The sequence below is a fragment of the Rhinatrema bivittatum genome, chromosome 1 (genome assembly GCF_901001135.1).
Source record: "Rhinatrema bivittatum chromosome 1, aRhiBiv1.1, whole genome shotgun sequence".
In the NCBI taxonomy this organism is placed as follows: Eukaryota; Metazoa; Chordata; class Amphibia; order Gymnophiona; family Rhinatrematidae; genus Rhinatrema; species Rhinatrema bivittatum.
In genome coordinates, this window is record NC_042615.1 from 327,310,373 (window position 1) to 327,325,938 (window position 15,566).

At 41.3% G+C, this 15,566-nt stretch overlaps 1 protein-coding gene across 1 annotated transcript in view; it reads right to left on the minus strand.

Moving 5' to 3' along the window:
• CCSER1 (coiled-coil serine rich protein 1) overlaps window positions 1-15,566 on the minus strand; it is a 1,237,581-nt gene that overhangs the window by 244,914 nt on the left and 977,101 nt on the right. Inside the window, 1 exon segment of the mRNA XM_029597704.1 lies at window positions 9,824-9,907. Within this exon segment, the coding sequence (XP_029453564.1) occupies window positions 9,824-9,907 (84 nt within the window).

Genomic DNA, 15,566 nt, shown 5'->3' on the forward strand with positions numbered 1-15,566 from the left:
GATCTCTTCTCTGCAGGTTCTATTCCCAGTATACTGAATGATTCTGTTTCAAGATTAAATAATATAACCATTTAGAACCACACAAAATGTATGGCTGGTGCATTAAAACAGTGAAATTCAAAGCAAGATGGCAATGCTTAATCTGTAAAATACAGTTTCTTCATGTGGGTGGTTTTGGTTTTACTTAAGGACTTGCTTTAGGTTAAATTGGAAATAGATTTTCTGGTAGCAAAATGTATGCATAGGAAAGGTAACTTTCATACCAGAGCTCTTTGGTATGTGTACATTGGCATGCACCCAGATATGCGCCCATTTTATTACTTGTGCATGTAGATGCTCACATGTTATAAAATAGGCTGACTGCACACATATGTGCGCCCAATAGTAAGTGGGCGCACACCTCTGAGTGTAAATCCTGCTTCTACCGCATAAGTCAGCAAATTTTAAAAGGGGTGTGCGTCAATGCCATTGCCAGTTTCACCAGTTCGTCCACTAGTTTGCCCAGTTAATGGCTAGCTCTTCCAATCCCCCTGCCCCGGTTTGATTGTCTGCACTCCCCCCCAGTTACCCCAGACCTTTTAAACCACGGAGAAATGTCTCTTTTTGTTTTTTAACTCACACCTAGCAGACGTAAAATGATGCACCATTAGACCTGGGCGCATAAGTATTTATGCACACTGCTTGTATTCTGTAGCTAATTTTCAACGGGAAATTATGCAGGTGATTTTCTCTCAAAAATTAGCTAGCATAATATATGTGCAGGCAACTGTGATAGGGTAAAATAGTATGTACTTTTGAAAATGCCAAGCATGCATGCTGTTATACTCCCCCTATCTAAATACTTCCAAAGGAAAATCTCTTTCTAATGCAGCTGTTTGAAAAGGGTAGTTTTTGGAGATGCCAATTTGCCCAGCTGAATTGCTATTTATCCATGTAAATGACTTTGAAAATTGTCTTCTATAGTCAATTATAATGGACCCCATTCTCCCAAATTTGACAGGAATGTGAACGAGTGAATACTGAAATATATTCATGGTTTGGAGTTTGTTCTCTTGCACAGAAAAAAAGTGTTTTATTTTCCTTGATTATTTTCATTTTCATTTCATTTTATTAAAATGTATTAATCGCCTATCACAAACAGGCCTAGGCGATATACAATAAAAACATGCATAATATGAAATATCATACACATTATCAACAATAGACTTTTAGTTTCATAGAAACCGTAATATCCAATACCTTATTCAAGGTAATCTAGATAATACTTAGTACTACATATCTCACAAATCATACCTGTCGCATAGGATAGGGGAATCATCGCACCTAACAGATTTTAGAATACACTAAAGGCACGATGGAGTAGGAACTCTTTCAGTAGATGTTATTGCTTTCCATCGTGCGAAATATTCAGAATGCAGAGCTGTATAGCCTCTATTAGAGAAATGTATGGCTGACATTTTTGTTTTGGCTTGTTTCTTATGTGATTGCGCTGTTTTGGGCCAAATTTCAAACCAGAGTTAGGGGGGAGGGTTTGTTCAATTTTGTTTTTATTATTTCAGAAAATAGTGCACATTGGGGCAGATTTTCAAAGGCTACACGCGTAACATACGCGCGTAACCCGAGAAAATCTGCCCCTGCGCGTGCCGAGCCTATTTTGCATAGGCTCGGCGGCACGCGCAAACCCCGAGACGGGCGTATGTCCCGGGGCTCGCAAAAAGGGGCAGTCTGGGGGCATGGCCAGGGCGTGGTGGCAGTTCAAGGGAGGTCCAGAGGCGTGGCCGGGAAGTGGTGGCGGTCCGGGGGTGGGGTCGAGTACTCCGGCACAGCTGGAGTAAAGGTAGGGGGGGATTTAGTTAGGGATGGGGGGTGGGTAAGATGGGGAAGGGAGGGAAAAGTGGGTGGGGGGGGGGGCTAGAAAAAAAAAAGCCATCGGGGCTCCCCTCGGGCTTGGTGCGCACAAGGTGCACATGTGTGCACCCCCTTGTGCGCATGTTATAAAATTGGATGTAGATTTGTTTGCACCGGGTTGCTCGAACAAATCTATGCCCGTGAGTAGATTTTAAGATCTGGCCCATTATTTGTAAATAGTGTACACTATTTCTTAAAACTACTAAAATTAATTTTTTCAGGGTTTTCAGGGATATTTTTGATTCATTTCAGATTTAACTAAACAAAACAAAACTGTCCACTTTGGTATGGATCACCATTTATTTATAAAATAATTCACATCCCTAGCTTCTATAGACACCTTGCATGTAATGAATCTCTGCCTCCTGAAAAATAAATTCAGAATTATTTTGCCAGATTCGAGTAGAAAGTCGCATGTTATGCAGTTACTTCTCCATTGAAGACACTTAGTCCTGCCTAATTCTTTCACATGCTAACAGTGAAAGCTGTTATTTCTTCTCCCACTTGTCTGTCTTGACCCACCCATTCTTCTATCATCCCCCCCTTTTCTTCTTCATCTATTTTCATTCCTATTTTTCTTTCCATTTTAAATGTGATGTTTCTCTTTCCCTTTTGGCCTTAATATTGCATTTCCTTTTCTCTTCTCCTTTATTATTCCTCCTTTTGGTTCATACCCTTTTTGCTCCTCCCCTTCCTTTTTTTTTTTTAATTCCTTTTAAACAAATCTACAAGAATATATGCATGGAACATCAACCACTTTCAACACAGCAATTTTGAAAAGCCATTGATATGGGTACATGGCTATGAACTAGAATAACAGGACTTTCTGTAAAGTGTCCACCCTCCCTGTACTTTCCTCTCATAGAGTGGAGGTGATCCCAAGGGTGGGGATAGGGCAGGGAATGCAGCAACACATGTGGTTTGCATTTTTTTTAATGCATGTAGTTTTGAAGGTAAAATGTACATGCAGAAAAAAAAAAGTAAAAATCTCTTTTTTTTTTCCTAGGCAGTTATCAAAGGGAAACTATTACACACTTTCCATTTGAGAATTGGTTCAAAGTCCACTGTTTAAAGTACCTACAGACTATGCAAGTCCCCCTGTAGTTTTGAAAAAGGCCCCATAGGTTTTATTTTCAAAAGCAGCAAATTTACATATCACAAAGTATCTCATTATAAGCCCCCTCCCCACAAAAAAAAATAAAATTATGAAATCTTCAGCAGAGGGAAATGAGAGAAAAGTCTTCTTCATCTAACAGTCATCAAGGTGATATAACCAGTAAAATAGCAAGTGGTGCAAAAATCTCAGTATGAGGCTTCCAAATTTTTTTCACACAGTACAAATGGCAGCAGAACTTCACATGAAAGCACTGTAAAGCATGCTTCAGTAAGAAGAAGTCTCTTATGTATAGGCAAATCACATTGTCTTAATGCCATGGGATCCATCCAACTTAGCAACTATGTATCCTCCATAATTGATAAAACCTTTCCGTTAGGACTTGTGTAGTGTCATGCACTTCAGACTGGAAATCAGTTAGCAATAGGGATGTGAATCGTTTTAGGACGATTAAAATTATCGTCCGATAATTTTAATATCGTCTTAAACCGTTATGGAACACAATACAATACAGATTCTAACGATTTATCGTTATAAATCGTTAGAATCGTGAGCCGGCACACTAAAACCCCCTAAAACCCACCCCCGACCCTTTAAATTAAATCCCCCACCCTCCCGAACCCCCCCCCAAATAACTTAAATAACCTGCGGGTCCAGCGGCGGTCCGGAACGGCAGCGGTCCGGAACGGGCTCCTGCTCCTCAATCTTGTCGTCTTCAGCCGGCGCCATTTTCCAAAATGGCGCCGAAAAATGGCGGCGGCCATAGACGAAAAAGATTGGATGGCAGGAGGTCCTTCCGGACCCCCGCTGGACTTTTGGCAAGTCTCGTGGGGGTCAGGAGGCCCCCCACAAGCTGGCCAAAAGTTCCTGGAGGTCCAGCGGGGGTCAGGGAGCGATTTCCCGCCGCGAATCGTTTTCGTACGGAAAATGGCGCCGGCAGGAGATCGACTGCAGGAGGTCGTTCAGCGAGGGTTCCGGCGCCTCGCTGAACGACCTCCTGCAGTCGATCTCCTGCCGGCGCCATTTTCCATACGGAAAATGGCGCCGGCCATACGCGTATGGCCGGCGCCATTTTCCGTACGAAAACGATTCGCGGCGGGAAATCGCTCCCTGACCCCCGCTGGACCTCCAGGAACTTTTGGCCAGCTTGTGGGGGGCCTCCTGACCCCCACGAGACTTGCCAAAAGTCCAGCGGGGGTCCGGAAGGACCTCCTGCCGTCCAATCTTTTTCGTCTATGGCCACCGCCATTTTTCGGCACCATTTTGGAAAATGGCGCCGGCTGAAGATGACAAGATTGAGGAGCAGGAGCCCGTTCCGGACCGCTGCCGTTCCGGACCGCCGCTGGACCCGCAGGTTATTTAAGTTATTTGGGGGGGGGGTTCGGGAGGGTGGGGGATTTAATTTAAAGGGTCGGGGGTGGGTTTTAGGGGGTTTTAATGTGCCGATTTTTCGATTTTTCGATTTTTAACGATTTTTAACGATTTTTCACAATATTTTACCCCCCCCAAACGGCAACAATACGATTCTCTCCCCCTCCCAGCCGAAATCGATCGTTAAGACGATCGAGGACACGATTCACATCCCTAGTTAGCAAAATCATTTTCACAAGATTCCACCCAGTCTGTGAAAACAGCGAATACTATTGGAAAATGACTCAAAATATAGCTGCTTCCATTCATAAGAAATAAATCATCATTTTACTAGTAGGAATAGGCAAAACATTAGGGATGTGCAATCGTTTTTCCCGAATTAGGCAATGTCAACGATATTGCCTAATTTGGAATGGTTCAGGAGAACCGAAAAACAATTTAATTTTTTAGTTGGGTGCGCACTATACTCAAACGAAAATCCCACGGGGAGGGGGGGGGGGCCGAAATGAAGCACAACACAAAATGTTTTATCCGAAGCACATCTCTATAAATCATTGCAATGATTGAAACGTTGCCATTTTTCTTCCATAGCAGAATGAATGTAAGCGATCCAAGATGGTAATAGAAGCCCCACTTATGTGAAAAATCCAGGTTAGAAACAGGAATTGTGATCCATGATCCCAATTTTTTGGCCCATCTTCAGTTATTAGCATTATGTGAAACATATTCCTGAGATCAATGAGGAATGACACTATTGTATATGTAGATAAACATATAGAAATAAAATCCCTATCAACCCATTTTTAATCATGTAAATGCTTTTTAATATCTGGCACATAGAATACATATTTTATACCATATACAGAGTAAAAGACAAAGAAGAAATAGAACTGCACAAAAAAAAAAAACAAACAACTGAACAGCAAATCCAAAAATTTAGACTGCAAGCAGTGCAACACTGGAAAAATAGAAACAGAAATACGCTTCATCTTGTACTGAGCAAAATACACATCAGAGATGACATATTCCATTTACTAAAATTAAAAAGATTTGTTTTCTACCTTTGCTGCTGGGTTTTTCATTTTTTTAATTCAGTTAGTCTCTCTTTCACTTTCCCCTGATTTCCCTTCTCCAGGTTATCCTTTCTAATGTGTATGCCTCCTCTCTCCTACTTCTTCTTAATTATCTCCCCTCTATCCATCTCTGTCATTGACCTTTTCCTTTCAACTCTTTTCTCTTTCATTTTTCTAATCACTCAGATTTCACCCACCTCCTCCTCTCACTCCTTTTTTTCACCTCTTGTCTATCAGCTTTCCATCAACTTCTCTCACCCCTTCCCAGTCCATTTCTCCATGCTTATAGCTTCTCCAACCTTCCTATACCCCTCAGTCTCTCAGTCCTTCCCCAATTCCTTATTTCCCCCATTTTTCACTCACCCTTTCCCCCACCCTCATTTACATTCCTCTACTTCTCTCGTCAACAGCCCCAGTCTCTTCACTGTCGTTCATCTCTTACCCTGCTCCAGACACCTCTGTCTCTTGCCACCTACCCAGCCTCTCATTACCAATTTCCAGAACCTCCTCAGCTCTATTTTCACTGCATTTCACCCCTTCTACAGCCCTACTGGTCCTTCACACTATCTCTTGAACCTTTCTACCATTTAGCCTCCTTTTCTTATACTTATTACATGTCTATACCCTCTTTCAACCCCCACCACACACACACACACACACACACACACACACACACACACTCACACACCTATTTCCTCTCAGCTCAACTAACACAAATCAAATTCCCTGGTCTCCCCAATCCCTACTCAGTCCCTAGAGACCCAGTCCCCAAGACCACATTCTCGCATCAAATCATGGCTTGCCACTCTTCCCCAGTCCTAATGCCCCCGCTCCTTTCTTCCATTCTTGAGTACCCATTCTCCCTTCCCCCATTCTCTCTCTCCTCTTATTCCAAAATCCTCATTTAAACCCGAGTTCCTATTCTTCCTCCAGTTCCAGAGCCCCCACTCTCCCTTTCCCCATTCTTCCACCTTATTACCAAGTCCCCATTCTCCCCTAATACCTAGTTTCTACTCTTCCCCAATCCATAAATCCCTGTTCTCGCCCTCATAATCCTGGTGAGTCATCTCTCTCCCCACCCAATTTAAATCTTAAAATGCCCCCCCCTCCTTTTCCAACTCATCTATGCCCCAGTATCAAAAGTGTCTGATGGTGCTGCTCATCTAGCTGCTAGTGCCTCTTTTCTTCTGCCCACTTAGTTCAGAGATCATAGAAACATAGAAATGTGAGGGCAGAAAAAGACCATATTACCCATCCTGCCTGCTGATCTACAACAATTCCTCCATTCTACAATCCCTACCATACCGTCAGAGATTCCCTGTGCACATCATATAGTGTCTTGAATTCAGATGCTATCCTTGTTTTACCACCTTCATTCAGAGGCTGTTCCAGCGCCTCTTTTATCACTGGCCTCCTGGCCAGCAATGGTGATCAATAGTGTGGGCACTGCTACCTATTCTTTCTCTGGCAGGGTATGGCCTCCCAGCCAGCAGTGTCTATCAATAGCATGGTCCCAAAACCTCTTTTCCCCAGCAGTTGCAGGCTGAAAAAATACTCTTTCTCCTATGAGCCAAATCCAGCTGAGCGAAGAAAAGGCCTTGCAGGCCTGCCAAATGTGTTTCTCATTGGTAAACACCAGGTCCAGTATTGCTCACTTCATGTTTCCATTCTATTGACAGCTGATGGATCCCCGCAGAGAATCCAGGATATCCCTGTTTCAAGATGACACTACAGCTGGAATGTCCCAATCAACATTTGCCAGATTGAAAAAAAACCTAGCAATAACACCTGCCCTTCCATAGCAATTTCATGAATGTCCTCCATTAAATCTCTCCATTTTTCTGCCTGTGATGGAGGTCTTTATAGTACTCTAGTATAAATAAAATAGATGCTCTGTTCCTTCTTTCCAAATTAATCTGTGATGCTTCCTCCTTACTTTGCATGCCCTGCAGTTGTTTTTTTAAATATTATTTTAAATATATATAGATCTCTCTCTCAGTCTCTCTCTATAGATCTATCTCTCTCCATATGTATCTATATCTCTATATCTCGCTATATCTATCTATCTATATAGGTAGATAGATAGATATTCTGCCACTCCTCCCTTTTTTCTTACCCTGTACTTCCTGAATAGATTGTAGTCCAGTAAATCTATATTCCAGTCATGGTTTTCCATGTACTGCATCTCTGTGATAGCCACTGTGTCCAAGTCAGCCTCTTCCATGACCTCCTCTAGATTCGTGATTTTATTTCCAATACTATTAAGGCCAAATTCTCAAAACCCGGTGCATGCAAATACCGGGAGATATGTCTGTGGCCAGGCCAAGCGTGCGCCAAGTGCATTTTCAAAACAGCCCGGCCACGCGCGTATCTCCTGGTATACACGGAAGAGCTGGGTTTTTGAAAAGGAGAGGGGAGGGCTGAAGACGTGGTCTGGGCGGGATGGGGCAGGGCTGGCCGGGACAGAATCAGTAGGCACTGTCTCAGTGAAGCATGCACCAGCCGGCTGCCTGTGCGCAGAACTTACGTCTGCTTCTTAGAGCAGGTAAGTTCACAAACAAAAATATTTAGTGAGATTAGGGGTCGGGGAGGACAGGGAAAAAGAAGGAAGGATAGGTAGTGGTTAAAGAAACTAGGCAAAGGCCCGATTGCATCGCCACGTGTTTTTTTACAAAATCTCTCCCCGCCCATGTGAGTCAGCACTCTTGCGCACATTCGCATGCCAATCGAAAATCGGACACACGCACACCACATTGAAAATTTACCCCTTACTGTACATAGCTTTCCAGAAGTTGTCCATTTCTCTAAAAGTGTTTAAACTAAGAAAACTGGGGATTGGTGAAGTAAAATACTCAGAAAAGTGATTCTTTAAAGTAATCTTCAGTACATTTGCCAATCTGAAGGGTAATTTTAAAATGAATTTGTGTGCACCCATATTCACCTGTATTTCTGCTTGAGCATAGATATGCTATAATTTTAAATTCTGCACAGACTTACGCAGGTATGTTTTAAAATATACAACCACGCATAAGTTAAGTAGGCTCCTAATTTTAAGAGGTTACGCGAGCACAGCTAAATGTGTGTCTTCCATTGGACTTTGTCGGCTTTTATGTGCATATGTAGGTGGATTTTAAAACATGCTCGAGCCACAGACAATCCAGTTTTCCAATTAGTCCACCAGTTTGTCCAGTTAATATTGAGATCTTCCAGGCATTCTGGTTCTTCGTCCTTCATACCCTTCCAGTTGACCCAGACCACTCACCCTGTCCTGTAAGCCCTAAAACTTGAGTTCTACAGACTTGCTCCCTTATCTGTAGCAGCAGTAAAGTTACGCAGACAAAAAGCCAATGTGTGCCGCTGTTTTAAATTATGGAGCTAAGCTTGTAACTGTTGGCCCTACCCTTGAATGTCCATGCTCCACGCATTCCCCACCCCTTTTCTTATTTTTGATCTATGCACCAGTATATATGCACGTACTTCGCTGGTTTTTAAAATCCCCATTCCTTGTACGCAGCCCACATGTGCACGCATGTGGCCATTTTTTTGTGTGAGCAACTCTTTTAAAATCTACCTCTTGTCCTAGAAGACACTGCACCCTTCTCCAACAGGTTGACCCTATTTTTGCTCAGCAGTCCTTGAAGCATCATCCCACGGTCAAGGAATCCAAAAGGCTCTCAACATCATCTTACAAGCCATAAATTCATTCATTGATCTCCAGAACGTGATTGAACCATGTGGGCTGATTGAACCATGTGGCCAGAAAAAGAGAGGCAGCAGCAGATGAATTAGCAGTACTAACAGACATCACTGGCACTGAGGCATGGGCAGCAAGGCCAGAAGCAGGATGCTCCAGGAGACAGGGCATGGGCCCCCATTTGCCTGAAAGTAGCCATGCTTCCAGGCTATGATTACTCTTCTTTCTACCTGCAGAACGCTTCCCCCAAACACCACCCTTGCGGTCGCTGTGGTGACTGTGAGCACACGCTCCTCCTGCACCACTTATGGATCCAGTTATGGATGTTAACTACATATGGTGGTCCAGCGATGTTGCACCACAGTGCCCTTCAGGCAGTAGCACCGATGACATATTAGCCATAAGATCCCTCCAATTCTAATCAACAAAAGTTTTTAAAAGACATAGTTCTTCATCTTTGTCAGGTAATTGGCTGTGCTCAAATGTGCAGGCCTCCATAGAAGTTGCATTAATCTGAATAACAAATATATCCTCTAGTAATTATTCCTGCACAAGAACTATTTTCCTTTGTTTTTTTTTCCCTGTTTTGTATTTTTTGATTTAGTGAATGACCTCATTAAGAAAGGGTAAACAATTTGAGACAAGGTAACATGCATTGCTTACCAGTTCCTCTCGCAATTGGAAAACAAGTTCATCCCTTTCCTTCAACTGCAGCTTCAGCATTGAACACTCATCTTTCATGATATCCTACAAACAAAAAAAAAAAAATCAAAAAAAGTGTTCTAATAGGCTTAACACAAATTCTTTTGCTCTCCAAAAGAAAAGGCAAACAGTGGGAGATAATTACATCCCTGTAATGAAGCTCACTTTCTCTCTGTTGTGTGATAACATATTCTAGGGTACAGTATAAACAAATTAATGCATTTTGAAACATTATGGAGATATTTGAATAGCTCCCTGTCTGTAAATCATTTTATCAATGTCTGATTCTTTCAAGCATCCTGTCAAACATTTTCATTTTGTTGTTGGAATGGGTGGTCACAAACTGCCATAGTTATGTTCTCAGAAAATAATCTTATAGAAAACTCAGATTAATGAATTCAATACAAATTAGAAAAAAAAAGTTTAATAATGCATCTACTTCAAGTAAGAAACTAGCCTGTGTCTCCTATTCACTTATTCCCATATCCACACCAGTTCAGAAGTATTGCTCTCATGTTACTATATTAGGAAAGGAATTTTGAATGGTCTTCTCAATGTTTCTGTTGCTGCTGCTGCTGCTGCTGCTGTGTGTGTCTGCATAAGATAGAGATGTGCATTCTTTTCTATCAAATGTGAAAAATGCAGCAAATGAGGCCATTTTTGGTGCATTCGGAATGGTACAAAAATAGCCTCCTACAAGAACACCTGGAAAGTTTTGGGCATTTTTGGATTTGTCGCATTTTTAAAAAAATGAGCCTCCAGTGGCCTTTGCTGGGTCTTCCCGGCCAAAAACCTACTCCAGGCCAGGGCCGAGGCCTAGGCACCATGCCCAGACCAAGCCTAGGCTTTGGTGCTAGGCTCAGCAACACTGCCTATTTTGGCTTTGGGCCTAAGCATTGGGGCCAGACCTGGACTGTTTTTTGGCCTGGTTCATTTTTTGGTTGGTTTTTTTTATTTATTTTATTTGTTTTTTTGGTTTGGTAAATGAATCAAACTAAACATAAAAATCACTAGAAGATAAATTTTCAAAATTTGCATGCATAAAAATCCGTATATATGCAAGAAAATAGCATAACCTCATATATATACTATATTTTATAAACCACAAAATACATGCATTAGAAAAAGAAAATGTAAACATATAAAAACGGGAGGATAACAAGCATTTTAGGGCAGGGTCGAATTTATATTTTATAAGCAATTTACACATTTACAGGTCAATTTTAAAAGCAGTTACATGTGTAAATATAACATACTATCACAGAAATTTAAAAAATCCATTTATGCGTGTAAAGTGCACTTATAAATGAATATCCCATTGACAATTCAATGGCATATGTAGTAATTTTCAAAAGCAAACAAACAGGTAAAATGCATTTATATGTATAAAACCCAATTTAAATGCATAAATGCTTTTGAAAATCAGGCCCTTAATGATTTGGCAACTTGCATATATTTACACCTGTTCTATATCTAAAGTAAGTAAATATTATAAAAGTGGAGGGTGGGTCTGGGTGAAAAAGGGAGCCTTCAGGCTGAAGAGCCAGGAGAATCTCAATGACCAGTAGATGGACTGCGCAAACTGGTAGACTATTTGGTAAAACTGATCATTTCATTGCCGCACGCATGTTAGAAAATTGCTCAACTTACGCACATACAATCTGACATACAGTGAGTAAATACATATAAATTACACAGTTAAAATCTCCACACATATATTTTTTTAAGTTAGACTTAAAAATACATAACAGTTGCGTGCCACTTATCCGAATAACTTTCGATTTATTCGGTTAAGTCTTGAAAGTGGCAGTTATCCGCACAAGTTATGACTTATCCGGCTAAGTAGCAGCAAAGCCGCTACACAGCCAGATAAATCTTAAAATGCTACTTATCCTGCTAAGTCAGATAGCCAGATAAATCAGGCTATCTGATTTAGCCAGATAAATTGGCTTTGCTACTACTTAGGTGAATACATTGAAATGTATCCTGATAAATGCAGCTACTTAGCTGGATAGATCAGAACATATCTGGATAAGCACAATATGTATTTATGTGTTTTTTTTTACATGTGAGCACATGTTTGCACGCATATTATAGCCTACGTATATTATATATGCACAGGCTACAAAATACAGTAGTAGATTTTTGTGTGCCCATAGACCTGCATATTTGGGGGGGTGGGCAGCATGGCAGCTGTTTGAAGTTATTCTCCTTATGAACTGAATCAAGAACATTGGAGCAGCACATCCCTAGTGTAAATTTTGCCTGCTCTACAAATTAGATTGTAAAAAGATTGGTATATTAAAGTATTTGATTATTCCTGTATTTGGTTATTCTTGTTTTACGGTGATGGTTTCATTCATGTAGTAAATAGAGCTGCCAACTGTCCAGTTTTGGACTGGACAGCCAGGTTTTCAGGCATTCTGTACAGTGTCCAGTCAGAAGTACTGACCGGGCACTAAATGTCCAGTTTTGCAGATGGATCCTCCTTCTTCCCCACAGGCTCCGACCTGCATTTCTCTTCCTCTAACTATTGGAGGAGAGTTGTGCTGTATCCCTGCCTCTTTTCTGTGATTGGACAGCATAGGGAGAGGAGGTGGTGCACAGCACAGCCCTCAGCTCCCAGTGGTTCTGCAGATACATAGATACACTGGTTAGGCAGTTCACTGGCACGATCTAAAATTTATGTAAATGAGGGGGGTACCATTACCACCCCACCCCCTGGTCCTCAATTGTCCAGTCCTGGTCTATGGAAAAGTGGGCAACCCTGGTAGTAAAGCATAATTTTGGAGAATAGGTATCTTTACATGGCATTTTGGGACCGATTCATTGCTAAGAATATTTCAGCATTAGTAGGATCTTGTTCCCAGAAGAATAAAATTTTTTTTTTCACTGCATTATGATAATGATGAATGACATTACTTAGTAAACTGTTTCTTAAGCTTCATCATTCTTTTGATTTACTGACACAAGAAAGTTGATTAAAAAAAACAACTAAACAATAAAGAGAGAATGTTGGGCACAAACAAGAGTAAAAAAAAGAGCAATGCACATTCAATTGTTATACAAATAATATTATTGATCAATATGAAATAATTTTAATAGCAAAATTAAAAAAGCACAAAATATTTTTAAGCAAATACAATAAGAAAATTATACAATAAAAATACCTAGGGAGTGTTGTGGTTTGTCCGTGTCCTTGCCTCATCTGTAGGGAAATGTATTCATTTCAAACAAATTTAACAAGCGCAATGAATAAGGCAAGTTTGTTTCATTCAGGGTCCCCAAAACAAATCGGGGGTGCCCCAAATAAAATGAACAAAATGCTACGAATGAAATTCATCAGGCCTAAGCCTAAGCCTCGCCTAAGGCATAGGCCGAGGCCCAAAGCAGGGACCTCAACCCAAGCCCTATCTCAATAACAGCACTTCGGCCTAAACTTATGCCTGAAACCGCAGCCTCACCTAGGTCTAGGCTGAGGCCCAAAGCACACAGTTAATGCGACTCCAACATTGCTCTATGCTTCAACGGCAAGAGGAAATGTGGGACAAAGGATTTGCATTCACAAATAAGCGTGGGAGTAGCTTGCTTGTTGCGGCGGTTACTACCCCAAAACAATTAACCCTGATTCTTCACTTTGAATACATATATAGCACAGCTCACTGCTTCACCGGCAGGGGGGAATGAAGAAAAGATGATTTATATTGACAACCAACAAGGACTAAATTGCACAGGCTGGGCAAACAAATAAGCATGGGAGTAGCTTGCTTATTGCAGCGGTTAATACCCTAACCAATTAGGCTTGATACTTCACTTTTATGCAGCTCCAGCACTACTCTCTACATCAAAGACAGGGGTGGAAGGAAAATTAGAACCAAAAAGTTACCAATAAGGGCCCTGACATCAGTGGTCAGAATAACAGATGAGAAATATAACTGTGAAGGCTTGCTGGGCAGACTGGATGGGCCGTTTGGTCTTCTTCTGCCGTCATTTCTATGTTTCTATAAGGGGCTGCGGCCTAGGCCTGAGTGTTATGCCAGGGTCTTGGTCTAGGCCCAACCTGACGCCGGGGCCTCAGCAGTGATCCAAAAAAGGTCATACCTGATTCATTGGATATCCAGTGGCAAGGTCAGGTCTCGGCTTGGACCCAGGCCCACTGCTGCGACCGGTGCCAAAGGCTGGGTTCGACGCTGGGGGCCTCAGCCCAGCCCCAGGCCACAATCCAAACTGAAGGCCAGGTCCCGATGCCTGGGCCTCTGCTGGAGCCTGGAAGCAGGCTCAATACCATGACCCAACCTTGACGTAGGGTCCCAATGCCTGGCCTCGGACTAGGCCAGAGCCCAGACCTGGAGTAGGCCGGTGCATGCTTCCCTGGAACAGTGCTGTCCCGGCTGGCCTCCATCCCGCCTCGCCCCACCCCTCCCTGCCCAGACCCCACCCCCACAACCCACCCCTTTTTCAGGGCCCGATACTTGTGCATGTATCGGCTGTTACATGTGGGGCCAGGCCCTTTTGAAAATGCGTGCGGTGTGTGCAGGGCCTAGCCATGTGCGTAACTGCCAGTATTTGTGTGCATGGTCCTTTTAAAATCCAGCCTTGAGTTTTTAAAATGCATCTCATAACCTTTTATTGTTTATGTGCTTTATACAGCAGTGATTTCAGCAAAGCCTGTTGTTTAAAAATATGAAAGTTGTCCTGATACAGATGGTCAGTGAAACACAGTGTCAGGAATTAAAAGAATTGGGGCTTATTGGCACTTTTTTATACTTTGAAGATTCTGGGAAACAACAGAACTCCCTTTATTTTGATGTCTATACCAAAAATCATTTATTCATTTTAGTACTCACATTGGTCATTATTATTATTATTTTAATTGTAAGGGTAGTTTAGAGAGTCATCAATTTAATTCTATATTTACAGTTTATTTATATTTTTAGTATACAAGGAGTTAGGTTTAAATGAATTTAAACCTAACAAAACCCTAAAATGGGTTTTGTTTTGTATAATGTTTGAATGAGATTGTTTTATGTATGTATTGTCTAATGTTCAATGGTAAATGTATATATAGAAATGTTTCAATAAGATTTTGCATGATAGAAAAGTTTCATAATTGATTTTTCATGAATAAAGTTTTATTAAAAATGTTTATTTTTGGCTAAACTAAAATTGTGATAAGTTCTTTTAGAGCTTCCATATATGTTTAGTGGGGACATTTGAGATTTTTTCCAATTATGTGCATATCATCAATTAACACGAAAAAGAAAAAACCAGAATCACACCTATAATAATGATGTGGGAAGGGTTTCAAATCAATGACCTGTTCTCTTCTCTTCCATTTAAACAAATGTCTAGCAAACAAACTCTGGAAAATAGTACCAGAATTTAATTCAGTTACAGCACTACTTTTTCCCAAATGTAAAAGGAAGTTATACAACCGTATACATATTCAACTATAATTATGGAATATAGATTGCCTTCCATTTGCACCAAGTTCACTGCATCTCACTCACATGTTTTTTTTTTTTTTTGTTTTTCTGTTAGTAATCCCTCTAGCTTCTTTGCTTTCTCTCTCACATTTCTATCCTGAGCCTACCAAATGCTAACATGGCCTGTATGCAATTCAGTACATGAGCTTTCCTCCTGTGTTTATTAGTTTTCAATCATTTTTCTGAGTTAACCAGAAAAATGAGATCTGAATCGAAGC